This window comes from Oryx dammah, unplaced genomic scaffold, assembly GCF_014754425.2.
Source record: "Oryx dammah isolate SB20612 unplaced genomic scaffold, SCBI_Odam_1.1 HiC_scaffold_3, whole genome shotgun sequence".
NCBI classification, from domain to species: domain Eukaryota; kingdom Metazoa; phylum Chordata; class Mammalia; order Artiodactyla; family Bovidae; genus Oryx; species Oryx dammah.
Window position 1 is genome coordinate 102,465,514 of NW_024070187.1, and position 23,492 is coordinate 102,489,005.

At 43.3% G+C, this 23,492-nt stretch overlaps 1 protein-coding gene and 1 long non-coding RNA gene across 2 annotated transcripts in view; both read left to right on the forward strand.

The window, feature by feature from the left end:
* EVC2 (EvC ciliary complex subunit 2) overlaps nucleotides 1–3,376 on the forward strand; it is a 162,086-nt gene extending 158,710 nt beyond the window's left edge. Inside the window, exons 21-22 of the mRNA XM_040238361.1 lie at nucleotides 160–261; nucleotides 2,659–3,376. Coding sequence (XP_040094295.1) covers nucleotides 160–261; nucleotides 2,659–2,929 — 373 coding nt within the window. The 3' untranslated portion in view covers nucleotides 2,930–3,376. The remainder of the gene's footprint in view (nucleotides 1–159; nucleotides 262–2,658) is intronic.
* A 447-nt stretch (nucleotides 3,377–3,823) lies between these two features.
* On the forward strand, nucleotides 3,824–6,151 carry LOC120862231. The gene is made up of 3 exons (XR_005720718.1): nucleotides 3,824–3,862; nucleotides 4,068–4,153; nucleotides 6,008–6,151. It is a non-coding gene; the product is annotated as an uncharacterized LOC120862231 (long non-coding RNA).
* Nucleotides 6,152–23,492: the final 17,341 nt, after the last annotated feature.

Below are 23,492 nucleotides of genomic sequence, written 5' to 3' on the forward strand. Positions count from 1 at the left end.
AGAGTGAGTGAGTGAGCAAATGTGAATACTCTCAGGGTTTTTCCTGTCAGCCAAATGTCATACTGAAGGAAGGAGTTCCCAGAGGGCTTTTTAGGATTAGGCATCACCTGAAGGTTCTGTTCCTTTTGAAAATATAAGAATGTCTCTTCTTGCCTTCAGGAAACACCAGGGCTGGTGGCAAGCCTTAGAGAGCAAACTTCGTGGAGAACTGATAAGCAGAGGATTAGAGAAGATGCTCTGGGCTCGGAAGAGGAAGGAGAGGTAAGGAGGGCATGTGTTCAGGTGGGCTGGAGGGGTTGTCAGCCAGGGCACCCGTGAGCCCAGAAGGGAAAGTGGAGGGGACCACGAAGGGAGGGTTACTGCAGACGCAACACACTCCTTCCCTCCAGACAACATCTTTATTCAAAGTGGGCTTAGTTTATTTTTCTTTCAAGGGAGAGCATGAACACAGAGCCATACTACCAAAATGGGCTTAGTTTAAAGTGAAGTAAGTCAGACAGAAAGACAAATATCAGACGATAGCACTTATATGTGGAGTTTAAGAAAAATAATACAGATGAATGTACCAAATGAACGTAAAACAGAAGTAGACCCACAGACTTAGAAAACAAGATTATGGAACCAAAGTAGAAAGGGGTGGGGAGGGATAAATTAGGAATATGGGATTAACAGTACAGACTACTGCATATAAAATAGATAAGCAACAAAGATTTACTGTATAGCTCAGGGAACTATAGTCAGTATCTTGTAATAACCTATAATGGAAGAGAACCTGAAAAACAATACATATACAAAACTGAATCATTTTGCTTTACACCTGAAATAAACACAATATTGTAAATCAACTATCCTTCCATTTTTTCAAAAAAAAAGCAAAGTGAGCTTAGTCTAGGAGCTGAAGATAAGCCGCCTGCTATCAGTGGGACAATGTGCTATCATTTATTAGCATTTTAATTGCAGTACTTATTTTAACTAGTGGCTCTTTTTAAATGGGGCCTCATTAGGAGAATTATTCCTTATAAAGGCTTAGATTTTATAGTTTACAAAGCCCTTTCTCATCTTGTTGCACTGAGCCTCCCTGCTTCCGGAAAGTGGGAGAAATCCCACGGCCACGCTTTACCAGCTCAGAGAGATCAGAGGAAGAGACCTCCACTGGTGAAAAGTGGCCGTGGGATTTGGGGGCACTGAACCAACCCCTCTATTTCCCTGAGCTTCCAGGCCACTGCTCTTTTCACTCTCTTGAGTCCCTTTCTCTTTGAGCTGTAGTGACGGCACACCTGCAGGGCTGAGGCAAATTGGAGGCAGGGTGGTTTTAGATTGCTGCAGACAACAGACTCCGGAACTCACGTGTTTCCCACTAGAAATTTGGAAAAAGAGTAACACGAGTGACAAGAGTTACGTTAACCTGTTTTCACGTAACAGGTTAAAAGGTGATAACCAAAATGTGCTGTGGAAACAGTGATGCCCAAAGGACATGGCCGAGTCCTACACCTTCCAGTTTCTCAGGGTGAAGCCGCAGAGACCAAGCTGCCCAAAGAGTCCATGATAACAATCTCAGAGCCATTGATAATGGGCTGGACATCAAAATTTAGTCCCAGAGGAATTAGATCAGGGTATTGAGCCCAAACCAAGAAAATTAAATTCAGGCCATATAAAGGGAAAGCGCTCCACTAAGGACTGGAAGTCAGGGGTCCTAGAATAGGATGAGGTTGGGCGAGCAAAGGCATTCCGGGGCTGCACTGATGTCAGTGGGCGAGTGCAGATCAGGAGGACCCTGGGCCCATGGTGCTGGGCCACTGTGCCCGCCTTTTCTCTGCCTCAAGGCGCTGTGGACGGGTGGTGGGAGGAGGAGAGACTATGAGTCAGAGGGAGCTGATGGAGCTGTCTTTGAATCCTTGCTCAGATGACACAGCTGCCAGGGCAGGAGTTCATGGTGACGGGGTTGGAACCTCAAAGCCACTTCTCTTCAGGAAGGGCCCATGAGCCTACCAGTGGCCTCCAGTATGTCAGCCCGCAGTGACATGGAGCTGTCCTGCCCTGCTTGGGCAAAGGACCCTGTGGCTTTCGGGTCATATAGGGCTCTCAGAGGGAGTCAGAGCCATTTCCAAGTGCGGCTGGAACTGAGGGACTGGACCGCTCACGGGCAGGATTCCAGCACCCCTTTTATAGGATATGCCCCCAGTGTGTCGCTCTGTTCTATTTCTAACACATTTTACCTAACTTCTAACTGTTGCCTTACACTCAGATTTTACCAGCCTGTGTTTAGTGTGAGGCCCACAGGCAGTGGCATCCTGGACAATGTATCCCAATCGTCTGGGGAGAGACGGGAAGCTCTGACTTGTAGAATCTGTCAGGTTCTGTGCTGTGAAACACCCCCACCCTGGCTGATCGCAAGCTGACAGCATGATGACAACAGGCTCACCAAACTCCGGAGAAGTGAACAGTCATGAGTCAGTGTGAGCCGTCTGCAGCCGCCCCTGCCATGGGCTTCAGCTAATCTCAGGGGCCACCCTGGCAACCATAGAGAAAATCCTTTAAAGTGACACTTGACTGGAGACCTAGGAACCAAGAGGGAGTTTTCCTGGAGAAACCTGTTGGCACACTCAGGAGAGTACATTGCCAAAAATGTCCAGTCTGATTTTTTTGTTCTCTCTTTAGCATATTAAAGAAGACGTGTCCCCCTCTCAGAGAGAGGGTGATATTCTCTGGAAAAGGAAGTTGGCCTCACCTGTCCCTGGAGTCCACTGACGAACTGACCCCCGTGCCCATTGTAGGGGCAGAAGCCGTTGATTTATTAAACACGGGTGAAAAGCTCTTTATCTTCAGAAATCCAAAGGAGCCTGAGATCTCACTGCACGTTCCTCCCAGGAAGAAGAAGAAGAACTTTCTGAACGCCAAGAAGGCCGCGTGGGCCTTGGGCATGACCTAGCCCAAGGGGAAGTTTCTAGAGTCTAAAGACACAGAGATTTGTTTTCTCCTGCCCATCTGCGTGTGTGCGTGTTTTATGTACAACTCACAGCTATCGATTGTACATGAAGGAGTCTGACACATCTCTGACCCTCCCCCTCTCCCACCATGACTTTCAAGGACTCAGTTTAATCTGGTCCCACTCCCCTTCAGCATCACAAGGGACATGAAGAGACAGGGGACTACCCCACGAACCCTCACTGCTTTCAGTCCCAGCTCACGGAGGATCTGGGGGAGACACCCCCAGCCCCCAGTTCACATCCGCAAAACACCTGACTGAGCTGTGGGCTGTGTGTCAGAGGGCAAGGCTCTCAGTTCTCACATTGTGTTTGTTACATATTCTATTTTTATCAAGGGAACTTTTGATTAATAAATGTGTTTTATATAAAGCTACTCTCAAGGAGACTCATTTTTGCTTTCTGTAGGAACCATTTATTTACTTATTCTTTATGTTTGTTTTATTTTTTAACTTTTTATTTTATATTGCAGTATAAGAGGGCGTGGCAGCCCACTCCAGTATTCTTGCCTGGAGAATCCCACGGACAGAGGAGCCTTGTGAGCTACATACTGTCCATGGGGTCGCAAAGAATCAGACACAACTGAAGCGATTTAGCATGCGTGCATAGCCAGCTATGCAGAAGGACATGGCACCCAGTATGCTTGCCTGGAAAATCCCATGGACAGAGGGGCCTGGTGGGCTACAGTCTGTGGGGTCACAAATGAGTTGGACACAACTTACCGACTAAACAACACATAGCTAATTAACAATGTTGTAATAGTTTCAGGTGGACAGCAAAGGGACTCAGCCATACCTATACGTGTATCCATTCTCCCCCAAACTCCGCTCCCATCCAGGCTGTCACATAATGTTGAGCAGAGTTCCCCGTGCTGCACAGTAGGTCCTTGTTGGGTATCCATCTTAAATATAGCAGTGTGTGCATGTCGATCCCAATTCCTAACTGTCCCTTCCCCCATCCTTCCCTGCTGCAACCATAAGTTCATTCGTTGCTTTCTGTAGGAACCATTTATTTTTAGTCCCTTCTGAGGTTTTTGGCCCTATGCTGTGATGTTCAATAGAGGTTTGCCCCTCATCATTCCAGGTGCCTGAAGAGGTGCCAGCCACTGGGCTGTACCATCTCCAACTCAAATCAGGAAACCCAGAAGCTTGAGATCATAAAGCCAGTAAGTAACAAAGTCAGGACTCACTGAAGACTTTACAGCCCCAAACTCGTCTTTCTTCTGGACTCAATAAATGGACACACACTTGCCCTCGCTTGTTTGCCAGCACACTGACTGCACACAGGTCCTTGTCTTTCACAGTGTGCTTTCCTGGGCCTCTCCATCCTCATAGTGGTGGTTGCATGAGCATTTCTGAGAACAAGGCAAAGAATACAGTTACAATCGTATTGGGTCTACAATTACTATGGGTCTTTCCTGATGGTGGGAATTGATTGGGCAGGGAGTCCTGTCACCAGCAAGAGGTAGAAAAAGGATCCCAATGATGAAGCATCTTTTACAAGAGAATCACTTCTATTAATAGACCCTTCTAGCTACTTGAATCCACTTATTAATCCTTGATGATACCCAGCAGGTAGAGATAACTACTCCCATCTTACACCCAAGGAAGCTGAGCGTCAGAAAATTTTAAGTTTCTGGCAATCACACCACCTGTAAGGGAGGAATCCTCACTTTGAACCCAATTCTCCTAACTTTCAGACCTTACCTGCCAGGAGACTCTGCATTGCCTTTGGCAACCTGAAGGCCAAGTCTCTCTCTCTTAAAATATTTATTTATTTATTTGGCTTTACCAGGTCTTAGTTGCAGCAGGCAGGATCTTCTTTGCAGCATATGAACTCTCAGCTGTGGCGTGTGGGCTCTAGTTCCCTGACCAGGGATCGGACCAGGGTCCCCTGCATTGGGAGTGCAGAGTCTTAGCCACTGGACCCCTGGGGAGTCCCCATGAAGGTCAAGTCTTATTTGCAGTTTTTCCATAGGCACCATGCAGCATGGTGATCAGGGACTTTTACTGGGGGTGGCACTTCTTCCAGGGAACTCTGTGGACCATTATAGTGGCTGTTAGTTGACCACGTCACTGCTATAGTGGATATGCACAAGTAAGCTGTTCAAATGCAGGAGAGAAAAGTGAATGGGGTCGGTTTTCCCATCAGAAGATCAGGTGAGCAGGGAGGAGAGAAAGGGCAGTGAGTTTCACACACAGCGTAGTGGAATGGAAAAGGCACAGTCTTTGGTATAAGCCAACACAGTTCAGATCCTGCTCTATTGCCTGTGAGCTGTGTGTCCTGGGCAAGTCACCTGACCTTTCTGAACCTCATTTTCTTCATCAACAAAGGGATAATGAGATTATAAGAATTAGATGAAACCAGATCTGTGAAGCGCTTGGTGGTGGCATGGGGCTGCCACATCTATGTCCTTCTGTATTCTTCGAAGGTGATCTGTTTGCTTTTCTATAATTTCCTGATTCTAGGACTCAGCTGGAATTATGCACTCAGCTGGAATTATGCATGACTGAAAGTAGATTGCACACAAAGATTTGAAAAAATATCTCAAAATTATGGGCTGAAGGCTGAATGAATAAGCTATTAGCAACAACAGGAGGTGCTCAAACTGTTCAAAATACAACATTTGAACCTAATAATAACTCCCTATGTTAATAGACAGAGAAAGACTAACTATTGGTTTAAGTTCTCTAAACTCACTGCATGAGAAACATGAAGACATGACGGGAAAGCTTGTGCTTCTGAAATCAGGTAGATCAGGTTTAAATCTTGGCTCTACAACTTTTGAGCAAGTCACTTGACCACTCTGAACCTTAGTCTCTTTAGTCTCTTTATCTGGAAAGCAGAGGCCCTAATACCTACCTTAGGGTAAGGATGTCACAAAGAGGGAAGATATCACATATCATATAAAATGTTAGCACACAGTAAAATGTTGGTGTGCAATAGTGCAGCTTATTCATTCTATTTTTACATATTCACAAAATTGAGTTTTATGTTTCCTTTCATTCCTGTTTCCACCCTAGGTAAAGACAGTGACCCTTCCAGAAGGGCTGCACCGGCCACAATATATGGAAGGCTATCCATGAGAGGCTTCCATGAGAGCCAGGCTTCAATAGTACGTGAACTGTGAACTTCCAGATGTACAAGCTGGATTTAGAAAAGGCAGAGGAACCGAAGATCAAATTGCCAACATACGTCGGATCATTGAAAAAGCAAGAGAGTTCCAGAAAAACATCTGCTTTATTGACTATGCCAAAGCCTTTGACTGTGTGGATCACAACAAACTGTGGAAAATTCTTCAAGAGATGGAAATACCAGACCACCTGACCTGCCTCCTGAGAAATCTGTATGCAGGTCACGAAGCAGCGTTAGAACTGGACATGGAACAACAGACTGGTTCCAGATTGGGAAAGGAGTACGTCAAGGCTGTATTTTGTCACCCTGCTTGCTTAACTTATATGCAGAGTCCATCTGGAGGAGGCAGTGGCCCCCCACTCCAGTGCTCTTGCCTGGAAAATCCCGTGGACGGAGGAGCCTGGTGGACTACAGTCCATGGGGTCGCGAAGAGTCGGACATGACTGAGCGCCTTCACTTTCATGCATTGGAGAATCCAGTATTCTTGCCTGGCAAATTGCATGGACAGGGGAGCCTAGAGGGCTACAGTCCATGGGATCACAGAGAGTCAGACATGACTGAGCATGCACACACGCACATGAAAGCCTTGCTGTGGGAATTTGGGAGTGAGATCCAGCCTGACAGGATATTTGGGAACAGCATGAAGCGTATGACTCCAAATCTTTACCTCCAGACTGGACTTCTTCTTGGGCTCCAGACCCTTTTGTCACAGATGCCTGTCCAACCCTGAACCCACTGGCTTCCTGGAAAACCTGTTCCGCTACAGATGTCCCCTCTCTGAGTGGATGGGACCAAGCCGGAAACTTACAAGTTATCCTAGACATCTTCCTGTTTTTCAATCCCCCAGATATGATGACCAAATCTTGCTGATTGTACTACTGCCTTAGTACAGTGGTAAAACCCCTGCCCTCCCCCACCCCTCCCTGCCTGCTTAGGTCCTGTCTCTCCCAGATGGTGCCAGCAGCCTCTCCTCTGTATGGGCTGCAACCAGTCTGTTCTACAGTAGCCATATCTAAGTCACTCCCTTGCTGAAAGACTTCCAAAAACTTTTCATTACTTACAAGACCTCCATAAACTGTCCTCTAATAGCCTTCCTATCTGTGTCTATAAGGGAAGTCTTTACTTTCCAAAGAGCCATTGAGTGGTAATGAGACACAAAGAAGAAAGTGCATCTAGATTTCCATCCTGGATCTGCCATTTACCATGTGGCTCTAAAGAAGCCACCTAACTTGTTTTCCTTTCTTATAATAGCTTTATCTGTTTTTGGTATTAAGGTAATGGTGATCTCATGGGAAACTTTAGGAAGTGGTTCCTCTGCTTGTACTATCCAGAAGTGGTTATAGAGAACTGGTATCACTTCTTCCTTGAAAGAGGAGAGTGAAAAAGTTGGCTTAAAGTTCAACATTCAGAAAACTAAGATCATAGCAAACAGTCCCATCACTTCATGGCAAATAGATGGGGAAACAGTGTCGGACTTTATTTTTTTGGGCTCCAAAATCACTGCAGATGGTGATTGCAGCCATGAAATTAAAAGACACTTACTCCTTGGAAGGAAAGTTATGACCAACCTAGATAGCATATTAAAAAGCAGAGACATTACTTTGCCAAGGTCTGTCTAGTCAAAGCTATGGTTTTTTCCAGTGGCCATGTATGGATGTGAGAGTTGGACTGTGAAGAAAGCTGAGCGCTAAAGAATTGATGCTTTTGAATTGTGGTGTTGGAGAAGACTCTTGAGAGTCCCTTGGACTGCAAGGAGATCCAGCCAGTCCATTCTAAAGGAGACCAGTCCTGGGTGTTCATTGGAAGGACTGATGCTGAGGCTGAAACTTCAATACTTTGGCCACCTGATGTGAAGAACTGATTCATTGGAAAAGACCCTGATGCTGGGAGGGATTGGTGGCAGGAGGAGAAGGGGACAACCGAGGATGAGATGGCTGGATGGCATCGCTGACTCAATGCACATGAGTTTGGGTGAACTCTGGGAGCTGGTGATGGACAGGGAGGCCTGACGTGCTGTGATTCATGGGGTCGCAAAGAGTCAGACATGACTGAGCGACTGAACTGAACTGAACTTCCTTGAATAATAATAATCATATGAAACAGTCTCCAGTGAGTCCATCTGGATCTAGTGCCTTCTGTTTTGGAAGGCAATTAATTCAAGGACTTTAATAGATATAAGCCGATTTATATAGTCTTTTACTTCTTGTGTGAGTTTTGGTACTGTGTGTCTATCCAAAAACTGGTCCATTTCATATAAGTTATCAAATATACTGCATGAAGTTTTGGAAAATACTTGTTTATCTTCCTTTTAATATCCATGAGAATAGTTGTGAGGACCATACTTTAATTTCTGATTTATAATAGCTAATTCTTTTTCTGTCCCTTGATTAATATAACTACATGTATAGCAGTTTCATTGATCTTCTTCAAGAACCAGAACTTATATAAGAACCTCATTTTCTTGATCTTTTATTGCCCTATTTTTAATTTCCTTGACTTATGTTCAAATTTTAGTATTTCTGTTTTTCTAATTTTTTTCTATTTAAGCTTAAATGGCAGTCTCTTGCAGCCCTTTATTGTCCCCTTACCTCTAATTTCTTCTTTTCCAGGAGAAACTATTCTCAGTTCTTTAGCTGTTTCTTGTGGCATCAACTTTTATATTCTTAGGAACATACTGCAACTTCTCAGTGCTGTGTTATTCATAATATATATTGACCTTTTAGTATAGCAGATGAGAATTTAGCTCTCTTAGACACACATACATGTAAACACACATACACAGGTAAAAATACATATCCTTCCTTTCCAGTTATCTGATGCAAGTAAACACAATTTTCACTAAATATTCAGCATTTTTATTAATAACATTTCATTTGAAGTTGAGCCATGTAGTGAATTTTAATTAATTTCCTTTTTCTGTGTAACTTTTTGTTTTCCCTAGAGTTAATAATTGGCTAGAAACTGTAGTTATGGCTAAAAATGACTCCTTATCTTTTGGAGAAACATACTGAAATATTTATGAAAGAAATTATGTGATGTTAGAGATTTGCTTCAAGATAATATGAAAGGGCTTATTGGCCATGGTAAAGTAACAGACTGAATTTAAACTCCCAACTTAAACAACTAGAGAACTCGACAAAATATAGGAGAGAACTGTTTTCAGACGCTGGGCAACAGGCAGCATGGGACTGCGATATTGGAAAGAAGGGAAGTAAATGAAGGGAGCCCTACGACTGCCCCAGCTCAGTACCAGAGGGAGTTTTAAAGCTGCAGATCAGGGAGAGGAACCCAGGGCCCAGCAGTTTCCTTAGGTGAGGAAACAGAGAATGGAAATCAAGGAGGCTGAGGCAAGTGAGATTCATAAGGCAGAATATGGAGGAGAGACATTAGAGGGGCAAGAGTTGGCGGGGGGGGGGAGTTAGTATCAACAGAAGGCCTCCCTTGAGTCTGTCTGGATACTGAGCCCTGCGTACATGAGGAGAAACTGTCAGCGGGGAGAACGAACCACCGGAAAAAGTAGTTTTCCAACAATTCCCAAAGCTCACCAAGGACTGGGAATATTTTCCATTCCCACTAGCCTGAGTGTGATGTGCTGGCTGGTCCTCTGGTGGATCTTGCCTTGGTAATGGGAATAAATTAACTAGTCTGGGCCCATCATAGGAAAGCTTAAAGCGAGTCTCAATAAATCTATAGAAACAGAGAGTAGATTAATATTTGCCTAGAATCATAAGAGATGGGCAGGAGCATGGGGAGTATGGAGAATGGTGGCTATTGGGTACCTTTTGGGGTAGTGAAAATTTTCCAGTGTTAAGATTACAGCTACGATTGCATAACTTTGTAAATATACTACAAACACAAGAAACTGTATGCTTTCAGTGGGTGAACTTTATGGTATGTGAATTTTATCTTGATAAAGCCATTAAAAACATTAAGAAAATAAGAAAAAGAGCCTCAGACAATTTAAACTGATACCAAGTGACTTAGCAGCATGACAAAACAAAGCCCAAAGCCACTTAACAGAATGCAAGATACTCCAGTGCCCAATAAACATAAAGTCACTGGTGTCTGGCATCTAATTAAAAATTACCAGGCATGCAAACAACAAGAATGTAAGATCCATAAGCATGAAGAAACAACAACAACAACAACAACAACAACAAACCACCCATCCAATTGAAAGTGTATTAGAAATGACAGATAGGAAAGTATTAGCATATGAGAACATTAAATCAGCTATTATATATTCCCTGTATGTTCAAAATGAAGGAGAAAATATGAGCACGATGGGAGAAGTAGAAGATGTAAAAGTGTTCAGGCAACTTCTGTATTCAAATCTGACATGTAAAGTGCTTAGAAGTCAGAACTCTCTCTCCGATAGGAAGAAAAGCTGAAAAAACTGAAAACCAATGTCTTTTCTGGGGCCCATCAGAGAACTGAAGTCACAGGACAACCTCCCACCCTGAAATCTGAAGGGACAGGCCAACTGAGAGAGTCCCAGCATGACCCAAGACTTAAACAGATTCTGTGTAAAGGGATTTGTTTTGTCGTTCAGTCCCTCAGTCTTGTCTGACTCTTTGCAACCCCATGGACTGCAGCATGCCAGGCTTCCCTGTCCTTCACTATCTCCCGGAGTTTGCTCAAACTCATGTCCATTGAGTTGGTGATGCCATTCAACCATCTCCTCTGCTACCCTCTTCTCCTGCCCTGAGTGTTTCCCAGGATCAGGATCTTTTCCAAAGAGTTGGCTTTTCGCATCAGGTGGCCAAAGTATTGGAGCTTCAGCTTCAGCATCAGTCCTTCCAGTGAATATTCAGGGTTGATTTCCTTTAGGAAAAAGATGGAGACAGATATTCCATGCATGTCAACACTAATCAAAGAAAGAAAGAAAAGAAAAGGCTGTAGTTATACAAGGAAGCAAATCAGACTTCAAAACAAAGGAAATTATCATGGATGAAGAAGATAATACATATTAATAAATGGGTCAGATGTTCAGGAAGATATAGCAATCCTAAATACATATGCCAGAGAAGGCAATGGCACCCCACTCCAGTACTCTTGCCTGGAAAATCCCATGGATGGAGGCGCCTGGTGGGCTGCAGTCCACGGGGTCGCTAAGAGTCGAACATGACTGAGTGACTTCACTTTCACTTTTCACTTTCATGCATTGGAGAAGGAAATGGCAACCCACTCCAGTATCCTTGCCTGGAGAATCCCAGGGATGGGGGAGCCTGGCGGGCTGCCGTCTATGGGGTCGCAAAGAGTCGGACACGACTGAAGTGACTTAGCAGCAGCAAATATATATGCACCTAACAATAAAGTATCAAAATACATGAGGCAAAAAGTGATAGAACTACAAGGAGAAATATTTCATCTAACAGCAGCTGCATACACATCCTTCTCAAGTTCACACGCAAAATTCACAAAAATAAACCATATTCTGGGCCATGAAGCACAACTGAGAAAAATCTAAAAGAAAAGGAATTATACAAAGTATGTTGTCATATCACAGTGTAACTATACTAAAAATCAAAAACAGAGAGGGCCGGAAAGTCTCATAAGTATTTGGTATTAAAAAACACACTTCTAAATAACACAAGGATCAAAAAGAAGTCTCAAGGAAAAATTTTAAAATACTTTGAGTTGAACAAAAATGAAAATACAACTTGAAAAATGTATGGATGCAGCACAAACAGTATGTAAGGGAAAATGTATACCATTAAAGGCATATAGTAGACAAGACAAAAGATCTGAAATCAGTCATCTAAGTTTCTCCATTACGAAGCTGGAGCAAGAAGAGCAATGTATGAGATAGACTCAAATTTGAGGCTCTGTGTTGCCCCCGATGAGCTGTGGGACTCTAGACTAGCTTCTCAACCGTCATACTACTGATTTTGTTCATCTGTACAGCAAGGATATGAAATAGTACCCATCTCATGGTTGTGGAAAGGATGAAAAGAGAAAGTCAACTCCCAAGGAAGTATGAAGTGTTAGTCACCCAGTTGTGTCTGATTCTTTGTGACCCCATGGAATGTATCCTGGCAGACTCCTCTGTCTGTGGGATTTTCCCAGGCAAGAACACTGGAGTGGGTTTTCATTCTCTTCTCCAAGGTTTCTTCCCAACCCAGAGACTGAACCCAGGTCTCCTGCATTGCATGCAAATTCTTTACCATCTGAGCTATCAAGCCATCTGAGCCAGCTCCCAATGTCCAGCTCATATTAAGGGCCTAACTCAGTACAGCCTAATATAAACATTCTATATTTTATTCAGTTTTATTGTTGTTATTCAGTTGTTCAGTGGTGTTGATGAATAGTTTAGGAGAGCTTTAACAAATACAAATAAGTAAAAAAAATATGCAGACTTATGGGAGACAACAGTGTTTACCATTTAACCAATGTCTGTTCAGTAAATGAATTAATGAAACAGGAAAGAAGGAAATGAGAAGGGAGGGAGAGAGGGAAGGAAAGAGGAAGAAAAGAAGGAGCCTTGTTGTTCAAGTGATTATGTAGAAATAAAAAAAAAAAAAAGGCCTTGAGAATGTAAAGCAAAATGTTAGCATTACTTGTCCCCAGAGAACTGATTACAGATGATTTTCTTTTATTTTTCCTTTGTGCTTCTCAATAGCTTCAAAATTGTTAAAATGAATCTTTATTGCCTTTGTAATCAGATAAGAGCAGAGAATGATATCTAAAATCAGAGATTTGGTATAAAGAACATGATTTTCATTATTTGCCTTCTAATCATATTCCTGGTTTAGAAGTATCTAAAACCCACTTCACATAACAATAATGAACCATAAAACCCACTTTCCTACCAGTTTTTCTACTGTGCTATTATTGGGTACATTTGAGTGATCAGCAGACACTCGTGATTTCAGTTAGAGATTGAGTCCTGCTACATGTAACAGGATTAAAAGGTTTTAGTGAGGTAAATAAGATAGAAGTTTAGTTTTTTCTCACACAACACACACTCTAGAAGTGGCATCCAAGCTGGGACAGAAGTTCCACAATGTCACCAGTGCCATCTTTCTGCTCAAGCCGTCCTGGGTGCATGGCTTCTATCCTCACAATTATCTCATGGTCCCAAGATGGCTGCTGCAACTCCAGTCATCACATCCTCATCCTAGGCTGTGAGAAGGAGGGAGAAGAAGAGCAAAATATACCAACCTTGGCAGCTCACTTTAAAGAACGTTTCTAAAAGCCCCGCTTCTTAAGGTCTGCTTCCAAATTATTGGCCTGAATTAAGTCACATGACCACCCCGACTACAAGGGTGGATGTGAAATGGCATTTTGGAACTGGCATTCTCCAAACTGGGCTTCCCAGGTGGCCCAGGGGGTAAAGAACCTGACTGCCATTGAGGGAGACATAGAGACATGGATTCAGTTCTTGGGTCAGGAAGATCCCCTGGAGAAGGAAATGGCAACCCAGTATTCTCGCTTGGGAAATCCCATGGACAGAGGAGCCTGGTGGGCTACAATCCATGGGGTCACGAATAGTGGGACACAACTGAGCACATATGAAGAAGAAGTTAAATAGAAACGGAGAAAAGGTTTGTGTGGGCAACTCAAAATCTTTGCCAAATTCTTGTGTGGCCAATGGGAGACCAGAAATAGTTGAGAATTTTCTTATGGGGAGAAAAGCTAAGCCTTCTGTGTGCCATTTCTTCTATGAACATTCTCATTTACTCCTCAAAACTCTTTAGACTCAGAACTGGATCTATTCTCATTTACCTCTGGGAACTGGGACTCAGAGTAAACTTGTCCATGACACTCACCCAGCTATGCAAATTTCAGCTGCGTTTCTAACTTGGGTGTCTCTGACTTCAGAGCCCATGTCTTTCCTCTGCACCATTCTGACTCCCCTGGTCTGCAAATGGAAGCATCATTCACTTATTCTTTCAGCTATTGGTAAGTGCACTGGGTATTCACACATAGCAGATACTTAGTGAATATTTGTCCAATGAATGAGTGAGTAACTGCCTGCCTTGTGGGGAGGAGCTCATTGTCTTCCTGGCGAGGGACATGGATCAGGGCCACCCAGAGCCATCTACCGGATGCTATGATTCCCTCTTTCTAGGGAGCACTGAGGAGAATGTGACCAAGGATACTGGGTGCACCTGAGCTAGGAGGACCAGGTGGGATGCTCAGACAGGAAAGGAACTCAGGCTTAAAGAGTCATAGTAAGGATGGGAAGATGAGGTGAAGGAGTTCCGGAGTTAAAGGGTCAGGGTGACAGGATGGGTCCTAGAGACAAGGCTGGACTTGTCTCAAAGCTCAGTGTCCTCAGGGAGAAACAAAATGGGGGCTCAGTCTGGGCATCTGTGGGAACCCCCCTCCGTATCTTCACCAGTTTGCAGCCCCTGACTTTCACTCTCTGATCTTCTCAGCAACTCAGTTTTGGCAATTTATGGAGTGAATGCTCATAAAGTGCCCATCTCTTGATGGGCAGGAGACTCTGGCAGTTTGTCCTGAAGTTCCAATTTCATTTTTTGAATTACATGAGCTTACTCTTCCATGTTGGTCAACTGGCAAAACTCGTGATGACCAAGGGCGTTCTGTGGACTCACCCTCAGGTCTCCAGCTCCTGGAACAGTAGGTTGTGCTTGCTTTGAAGGTTAACGTGCCCACACTTTCCCTACAGTTGTGCCTTTTGAAAGTGAGAAGGCGGGAGTGTGTAGGTATATGGATGGTGGAGTTGTATTCTTTCCAGAGAAAATAAGTGTAAACCTGAGGTGGCTCCATGAAAGCAACGGTTAATCTCATTCCTCATCCTAGTGGGTCGAACATTTGACAACTTACAGACACAGGTGGCAAACACAGAATTTTCTCTTCTTCAGTTCAGTTCAGTCATTCAGTTGTGTCCAACTCTTTGTGACCCCATGGACTACAGCATGCCAGCCTTCCCTGTCCATCACCAACTCCCAGAGCTTACTCAAACTCTTGTCCATCGAGTCATGATGCCATCCAACCATCTCATCCTCTGTCATCCCTTCTCTTCCTGCCTTCAATCATTCCCAGCATCAGGGTCCTTTCCAATGAGTCAGTTCTTCACATCAGGTGGCCAATGTATTGGAGTTTCAGTTTCAGTCCTTCCAATGAGTATTCAGGACTGATTTCCTTTAGGATTGACTGGTTGGATCTCCTTGGTGTCCAAGGGACTCGTAAGAGTCTTCTCCAACACCACAGTTCAAAAGCATCAGTTCTTCGGTGCTCAGCTTTCTTTATGGTCCAACTCTCACTTCCATACATGACTACTGGAAACACCACTGCTTTCACTAGATGGACCTTTGTTTCTCTTCTTCTGTAATGATTTAATTCCCATATCTAGTCAGCATTTTCTGCTCTAGAAAACTTGACCTAGTTGCAGCCAGGTAAGCCCCAGAAAAATCAGTGATTTCTTAGTTTTAAACACAGATGTTTCCAAGGTTTCTTCCTGCCCACTTCTCCACCCCTGCCATGTTGGTTTCTGGGAGAGGGATCACCCAAGGGTTTCCCTTGATGAGCACCCTGAGGGGTACGACCAGCCTACTGATGTTTAGTTGTCAGTTTCCCCCTCAGCTGGTGGCCAGGGTGCCCATACTGTCATCCATGCTTGTGTCCCCTCATCACACCCCTGGCTCAGCTAGGACCTGCACCTTCCCTGACCTCCCCATGCCACGCCTGTGTGGAGATGAATTCCCTGGCACTGCCCTCCAGTCTACCACCACCTGGACCTCACTGTACCAACCCAACTCCTGCAGCTTGATGATGATGTACCCTTTCCTTGAGGCTTGTGGTCCTCCTGCAGCCCCAGAAAGGAAGCAGGTACAAATGCTCTCCAGAGGCCCCTTATTTAACTGAGGTTCTATCCTTCCCCTTCACCACCTTTGGAGTTTTGCCTGGAGAAGGTGTTCCAGTGTGGGATTCTTTCTATAAGACGCTCTCTTAGCCTCCTCTCCTATTTTTTTTCTCTCTTCTCCCTTCCCTCTTAGTCTCACCTCCTGTTGAGTTTGAAAATGGTTTTTATTCTTAACATATCTTTGCCAGCTCTACTGTGCATAATTTAATTTGTATATTCAGAATCCACCCAACTCTCAGATCCGAGAAACAACTTTGAACCTCTGAAAACTTGCCTCTTGCAGTTGAAGATCTGGGTTTCAAACCTGTGTCTTCTATGATTTTCAAGAGATTGTTTTGGAAGGCATTATTTTGCCGTGCCATCAGGCATGGCATGGGGAGGTAAGAAAAGGGAACCAAATGCATGCTGGCAAAGGAGCTTATTTTCAGTCCTTCCAACTCATCTTACCCCAATATGGTCTCTCTCTCCAGGTCTCACCTTCCTCAGAGTCATACCAGGCATTGGTCCTGGCCTTTCCCCCAATTCCTTGAAAACCATCAGCATCTGTTGTGCTTCAGGGTCTTTACACCTGATCTGTTTCCCTTTCCTGCAACATACACATGTGTACATGCACACACATATATGTGCGTACATAACTTCTGTTGTAGTCTGATTTCTGCCACGTCATTCTAAGGAGAAGACCATGTGTGCTGGTTGTTGCTGCTTGTTTAGGCTGGATGGGAAATGAGCACAAGGAAATAGGTGCTGGTTGGGGGTGGGGGGCATGGTTAGCCCAGAATTTTCTCTTGATCCATGTTCAGGTGTCTGATAGCAACTCCACAGATGTTTGTTATGAGGGTGGACGTCTGAAAGGATATTTCTACATGATCTTCGACTAAGCATTCCAATCATCAGAACCTCTGTTCTCATGATTATAAGTTGATCAATAAAGAATTCCTTCCTGCCTGCGTCACTTAAGCAATGTGGGGTGAGGTGTGGAAGAATTGTTTCCATGGAAAGGCAGAGAAAACCATTCACTGGTGATACTGTTGAGGTTGGCAGTGGGCCCAGTAAAACTGAGGAGAGGCCTGGGATAGCTGTGTGGTTCCCACGAACAGGGGATGCATGAACTTTCCCCGCCACGATGAGTGGTCCTCTTGCCCAGGAAGAGAGCTTTGAGGAGCCAATCCTGAGAGCTTGCTGTGTGACCAAGAACTTGCCTCTCATGTGTAAGATCCTACTTATGTCTCATAGTAACTCTATAAGGTTACACCTCCCAGGACTTGTTTTCTTACCTAGAAAATGAGCATAAGGATCTCTACTGCCAAGCCTGTATGTGTGTAGGTTAAAAGAGTAACAGAATCTCAGATAACTAGAAGGGTGATGGGGCGGTGACAGTGTCCTGCACCTCGATGGTGGGTCAGAGGTCTAGAAAGGAAAAACAAGAAGTCCTGTGTGTTGAGCACCTATGGGAAAGAGCAACTAACTTCCTGTCAGGTGGTTGCATTTAATTGTAGGACCTCGTGAGATGAATAATCTGTTCCATCGACATCGGTCTTGTCCTTTTCCTCAGCTCCTTGAAAGGTATCAGTGTCTGCTCTGCTTCAGGGTCTTTACACCTGATTTGTTTCTGCTTCCTGGAATGTTTCCCTTCCCTGCAACATACACATGTGTACATGCACACATACACACACATACATGCACACACGTGCCATCCTTATTCTTCTGCCTGGCTAGCTTCCTTAGATCTCAGATGTTCCTTTTGAGAGGCATTCTTTGATATCTGGACCTAACATGCCCTCTCTTCATTCCCCTGTGGTCCCCACATGTCTAACTTGAAGTGTGCATCACCATGGTTGCTGGTATACATCCACGTGCCTGGGTGGCCAGAGAGCAGTGGAGGCTGTGACTTCGTCTTATCTGTGGTCCGCCGGGAGCCAGCGTGAGGAATTCCACCTGTGACAAGGTCATGCAGCAGAGCTCTGATGGCAAGGCTAATCAGACCTCAGGTTTTCTCCCTGTAATTTCCTGAGCATCCACCCCCCAAAAGTAAGAATCTGCCTGCTTTTCCACTCTTCTGATATTCTCTGGAAAAAGTCAATTCAGGGCTTTAGTCTTCTGCATTTGAAAGAGTGTTTCAATCCAAAAATCCCTCTGATGGCTTTCTAGCCTGCCTGCAGGACTCATACAGCTGCCCATGTGATTGTTTGAGGCCTCCTGAGCGCAGGAGGCACAGGAAGAGTAAAACATCCTAGGAATGTAGGGGCTTCCTAAGAGTCAAAATCATTAGAATAGGACTGATTAAAAGTTTCATTTGTTGAGCCAATATTTGCTGCCAAATTTTCATATCTTTTACTTGTTGATATAGTTGGTATATAGAAAAACAAGTAGCAACATTAGATTTTTGAGTTAAGTACCTTCTTTGTTATAGCCCACTACACCTTTGTTCTATAGAGATGTAACTTTAGTGCTTTAAGGAGATGCAGATTAAAGAAAAACACTTCAGGGGAAATGAAATTAACATTCTTTAAGGAAGAGAGCCAAAAAGTGTTAGCAAGCCTCTTGGCCAGAAGATACTGTAAATCACCTGAGACCTTTTGTATACAAAAACATATACAGAAAGAGTCTGGGCTGCTAACGCTACATAATTTTGTATTACCCATTGATCTCTATGTATAATCAAAAGTATAAAAGGCCTTGAAGGACAATAGAAGGAGAGCCAGTCGCTGGACTGGTTTCCCCCCTGTCTCTTTACTTTAATTTCAGGCTGAATTCCCATCTGGGGCTCAGAGGCTCGCCAAGTCTACTTACTTGCCCTGGCTGTTAAGACCCGCGCGAAAGGGAGCCTAAGGCGAGTCACCCTTAGATATTCAAGCGAGCGCCGGTGGCCCAACGTAGATGGTGCAAGTTCCTTGTCTGGAATTTTATTGGTCTTCCGTGTTATCCAAGTTATTCAGCCCTCTTTCTTCACTTAATTTCCTACTATACTATTGTTTCTTAGTCTAATCTTATATTAATAAATAAATAAGTCTTTCCTGGCCAACACTGTCCCCGCTTCGAATTCCCTGGATCCACCGGGGCTGGACCCCGGCAGTGGTCCCCACTCCGATGTATCCCCAGCACCTGGCACAGGGCTGGGCATTTACTAACTGCTCTACTCACATTTGTTGCATGAGTGCATGAATCACTTATCTTCTCCGGTTTCCCTGGTGGCTCAGATAGTAAAGAATCCACCTGCACCACAGCAGACACAGTTTTGATCCCTGTGCAGAGAAGATCCCCTGGAGGAGAACATGGCTCCCTACCCCAGTATTCTAGCCTGGAGAATTTCTTGGACAGAGGAGACTGGCAGGCTAAATTAGATTTTAAAAATTCATTAACCTGCTTAAGTGTATAGTGATGGGGAACATTCAGACACGGAGAGTGGGAGTAGAAGTTGAAAGCTTCTCTGAAAAACCTTCTTCTGCACAAATTTCCTAGTAGTATATGCTGTCCAAGTGTTAGAATTTTGCCAATTTGCTGGGTGAGAAATTGCACATTAAGGTAGTAAAAAAAAAAAAAAAAACTGTATTGAGGTATAATTGATATGTAATAAATTTCACATGTTTAAAATGTACAATTTAATGCATTCTGAAGTATGGATACAGTTGTTAAATCATCATCAAAATCAAAATAGTAAACATATTCATCCCCCCCAAAAAGTTTCTTTGTGCCCCTTGGCAACCCCCCTCTCTAAAGCACCCTTTTCCTCATTCCCAGACAATCCCTGACCTGTTCAGATGCTATAAATTACCTTGCATTTTAAAGCATTTTATATAAATGGAACCAAACAGCCTTCTTTATTTTCTTTCTTTCACTCAGTATAATCCTTTCAAGTTTCAAGCACGTCATTGTGCGTATTAATAGTTGGACAGTGTGCATTCTTTCTATTGCATAGTAATTCTCAGTTGTGTGGATATACCACAAAGTGTTTCTTCACTTACCTTTTGATGGTCATGTGAGTTGCTCCAGACTTTGGCTATTATGGGCTTCCCTGGTGGCTCAGCTGGTAAAGAATCTTCCTGCAATGCAGGAGACTTGGGTTCGATCCCTGGTTTGGGAAGATCCCCTGGGAAGGGAAAAGCTACCCACTCTAGTATTCTGGCCTGGAGAATTCCACGGACTGTACAGTTCATGGGGTTGCAAAGAGTCGGACATGACTGAGCGACTTTCACTTTCACTTTGGCTACTATGGATAAAGCTCTCTATGGACATGTGTTTTGTGTCTTTTAGATTGTTGTTGTTGTTTAGGTGCTAAGTTGTGTCCATCTCTTTTGGGACCTCATGGACTGTAGCATGCCAGGCTCCTCTGTCCATGGAGTTCCACAGGCAAGAATATTGGAGTGGTTTGCCATTTCCTTCTCCATGGGATCTTCCTGGACCAGGGATCGAGCCCACATCTTCTGCATTGGAAAGTGAATTCTTCATCACTGAGCCACTGGGGAACTATCTCTTTTGGTTTTTCCCCATGGATAGTATATAGAAATATGATGTTAACTATACTTTTTTTCAGGGATGTCCTTTACCTTATGGAAGAATTTTCCATCAATTCCTACATTGCTAATAGTTTTAATCAGAAATGAATGCCACATTTTGTAAAATTTTTTAAATTTTCATCTATTTCATAAGAGATTTTTCTTTCCCATAATTTTTAGAATAAATTACATTGATTGATTTTTAAATATTAAATCAACTTTTTATTCTTGGGATAAACTCAACTTGGTCATGATATACTGTTCTTTTAAAATAAAATATCACTATTTGCAAAAATCTCCCTGAAATCTTTTGCAACTAAGATCATGAAGAATATTCGTCTGCAATGTTCTCTTCTACTTTGGCCACCTGATGTGAAGAGTGGACTCATTTGAAAAGACCCTGATGCTGGGAAAGAGTGAGGGCAGGAGGAGAAGGGGACAAACGATGAGATGGTTGGATGGCATCACCAACTCAATGGACATGGGTTTGGGTGGACTCCGGGAGTTGGTGATAGACAGGGAGGCCTGGCATGCTGCGGTTCATGGGGTCGCAAAGAGTCGAACACGGCTGAGTGACTGAACTGAACTGAATGTTCTCTTCTGCTATCTTTCTGGTTTTGGAATCAAGGTATTGCTGGTTTCATAAAAATGAGTTGGAAAGTATATTCTTACTTTACTTTTCTGGAAGAGTATGAGGAAAATTAGGTTTATTTCTTCCTTAAATATTTGCTAGAATGCAAAGGGAATTTGAGTACTGAGAATTTTCATGATTGAGAGATTTTTAATTAAAAAGTCAATGTCTTTAAACACATAGAAAGTTCTGTGTTTTCTTAAATAATCTTTGGTAGTTTACATTTTCCAAGGAATTTTTCCTTTTCACCAATTGAAATATTGTTTATTTATTGACATAAGGCTGTTTGTAATATTTTCTTGTCATCTTTTTAATTTCTGTAGAATCTGTAGTGATGGTACTTCTCTCATTCCTAGTCTTGATAATCTGTGCTGTCTTTGATTTTTTTTTTTTTTTTCATGATGATGAGCTTGGTTAGAGGCTTATCAAGTTTACTGACCTCCTCAAAGAACCAGTTTTTAGTTTTAGTGATTTTTCTCTACGTTTTTTTCTATTTCTGATCTTATTTTCATTATTTCCTTTATTTGACTTAATTCAGTTTTTTTTAAAATAGGGACCATTTTAAAGCCTTTATTGAATTTGTTACAATATTGCTTCTGTTGTTTTCATGTTCTGGTTTTTTGGCCATGAGGCATGTGGGATCCCAGCTCCACATCAAGGGATCAGTCCTGCACCACTTGCATTGGAAGGTGAGTTTCCAAACACTGGATGGCCAGAAAAGTCCCTACTTGAGGTTTAATTTGCTCTTTTTTTTTTTTTTTAAATCTAGTTTCTTAGGGGAAAATCTGAAGTCAAATCTATCTCCTTTTCTAATATACACAGTTAGTGCTATAAATTTCCCTCTAGTAAATGTATTTTGATCATTTCTGTTTTGAGTTGAGTCCATTTGATTTCTTATCCTCTTCATTTTCATCATATTCCCTGATTCTTTACATGCCTGACATTACTTTATTGAATGATAATCATTGTAGCTTGTTAGGGGCTAGATTGGAGAAGGAAATGGCAACCCACTCCAGTATTCTTGCCTGGAGAATCCCAGGGACAGGGGAGCCTGGGGGGCTGCCGTCTATGGGGTTGCACAGAGTCAGACACGACTGAAATGACTTAGCAGCAGCAGCAGCAGAGACTAGATATTTCTGTGTCTGATTCTTTACAACGCCGTGGACTGGACTCCTCTGTCCATGGGAGTTTATAGTCCAACTCTCACATTCATACATGACTACTAGCAAACCAAAGCTTTGACTAGATGGACAATTAGCCATAGACTAAACCCTGCCCTGGTTTCCACCTAATAAATCTTAAATGTGTGCCTGTGTGCTGAGCGCTGAAGAATTGATGTTTTTGAACTATGGTGTTGGAGAAGATTCTTGAGAGTCCCTTGGACAGCAAGGAGATCCAACCAGTTCATCCTAAAGGAGATCAGTCCTGAATATTCATTGGAATGACTGATGCTGAAGCTGAAACTCCACTACTTTGGCCACCTGATAGGAAGAACTGGCTCCTTACAAAAGGCCCTGATGTTGGGCAAGATTAAAGGCAGGAGGAGAAGGGGACGACAGAGGATGAGATGGTTGGATGGCATCACTGACTCAATGGACATGAGTTTGAGTAAGCTCCAGGAGTTGGTAATGGACAGGGAAGCCTGGTGTACTGCAGTCCATAGGGTTGCAAAGAGTCAGACACGATTGAGCAACTGAACTGAACTGAATTATTCCCCATTATTGGGACGTGTTTTTTCTTAGTACTCTACTGAATGATCCCTGAATTAAAATGTTGTAAGATCTGGGAGCAGCACTATTCCCAGCCCTGTGTGAGCCCTGAATATCCTTCCCTCTAGTCCTTTTTAGTGGTTCTTTCACTGGCCTCAAATAGTTTTCTCACATGCATAGTACTCTACTGATTAGAGGAGGGCTGCTCTTTGAAAGTCTCTGAAATTCTCTCCTCTGCAGTGCCCTACCCAGAATCTCTGGCCACCTTGAACTCTCTGGACTCTGAGCTCTGTCTCTTTAACTCAAGGAGCCCTTGGACTCCATCTGAGTTCCCTTCCCTGCCTGTAATGTCTCTCAAGGCAGAAAGTGAGACAATCATAGGGCTCACTTCATTTATTTCCCATCTTTCAGGTTCACTGTCCTTTATTGCCCGATGTCCAGTGTCTTGAGATTGGTTGTTTTGTACCTTTGTCTATTAAAGACATTTTTCCTAGGCAGAGGATAAATCTAACTCTTGTTACTACATCTTGGTCATAAGCTTAGACTGTTGTTCAGTTGCTCAGTCGACCCTTGGACTGCAGCATAACAGGTTTCCCTGTCCTTAGACCAAAATAGTTTTAATTTACTTTTCTCATATCAGTAAGGTTCATCTTTTCATACAATTGAGATTCTTTTTCTGTGAATTGTCTATTCATTTCTTGGCTC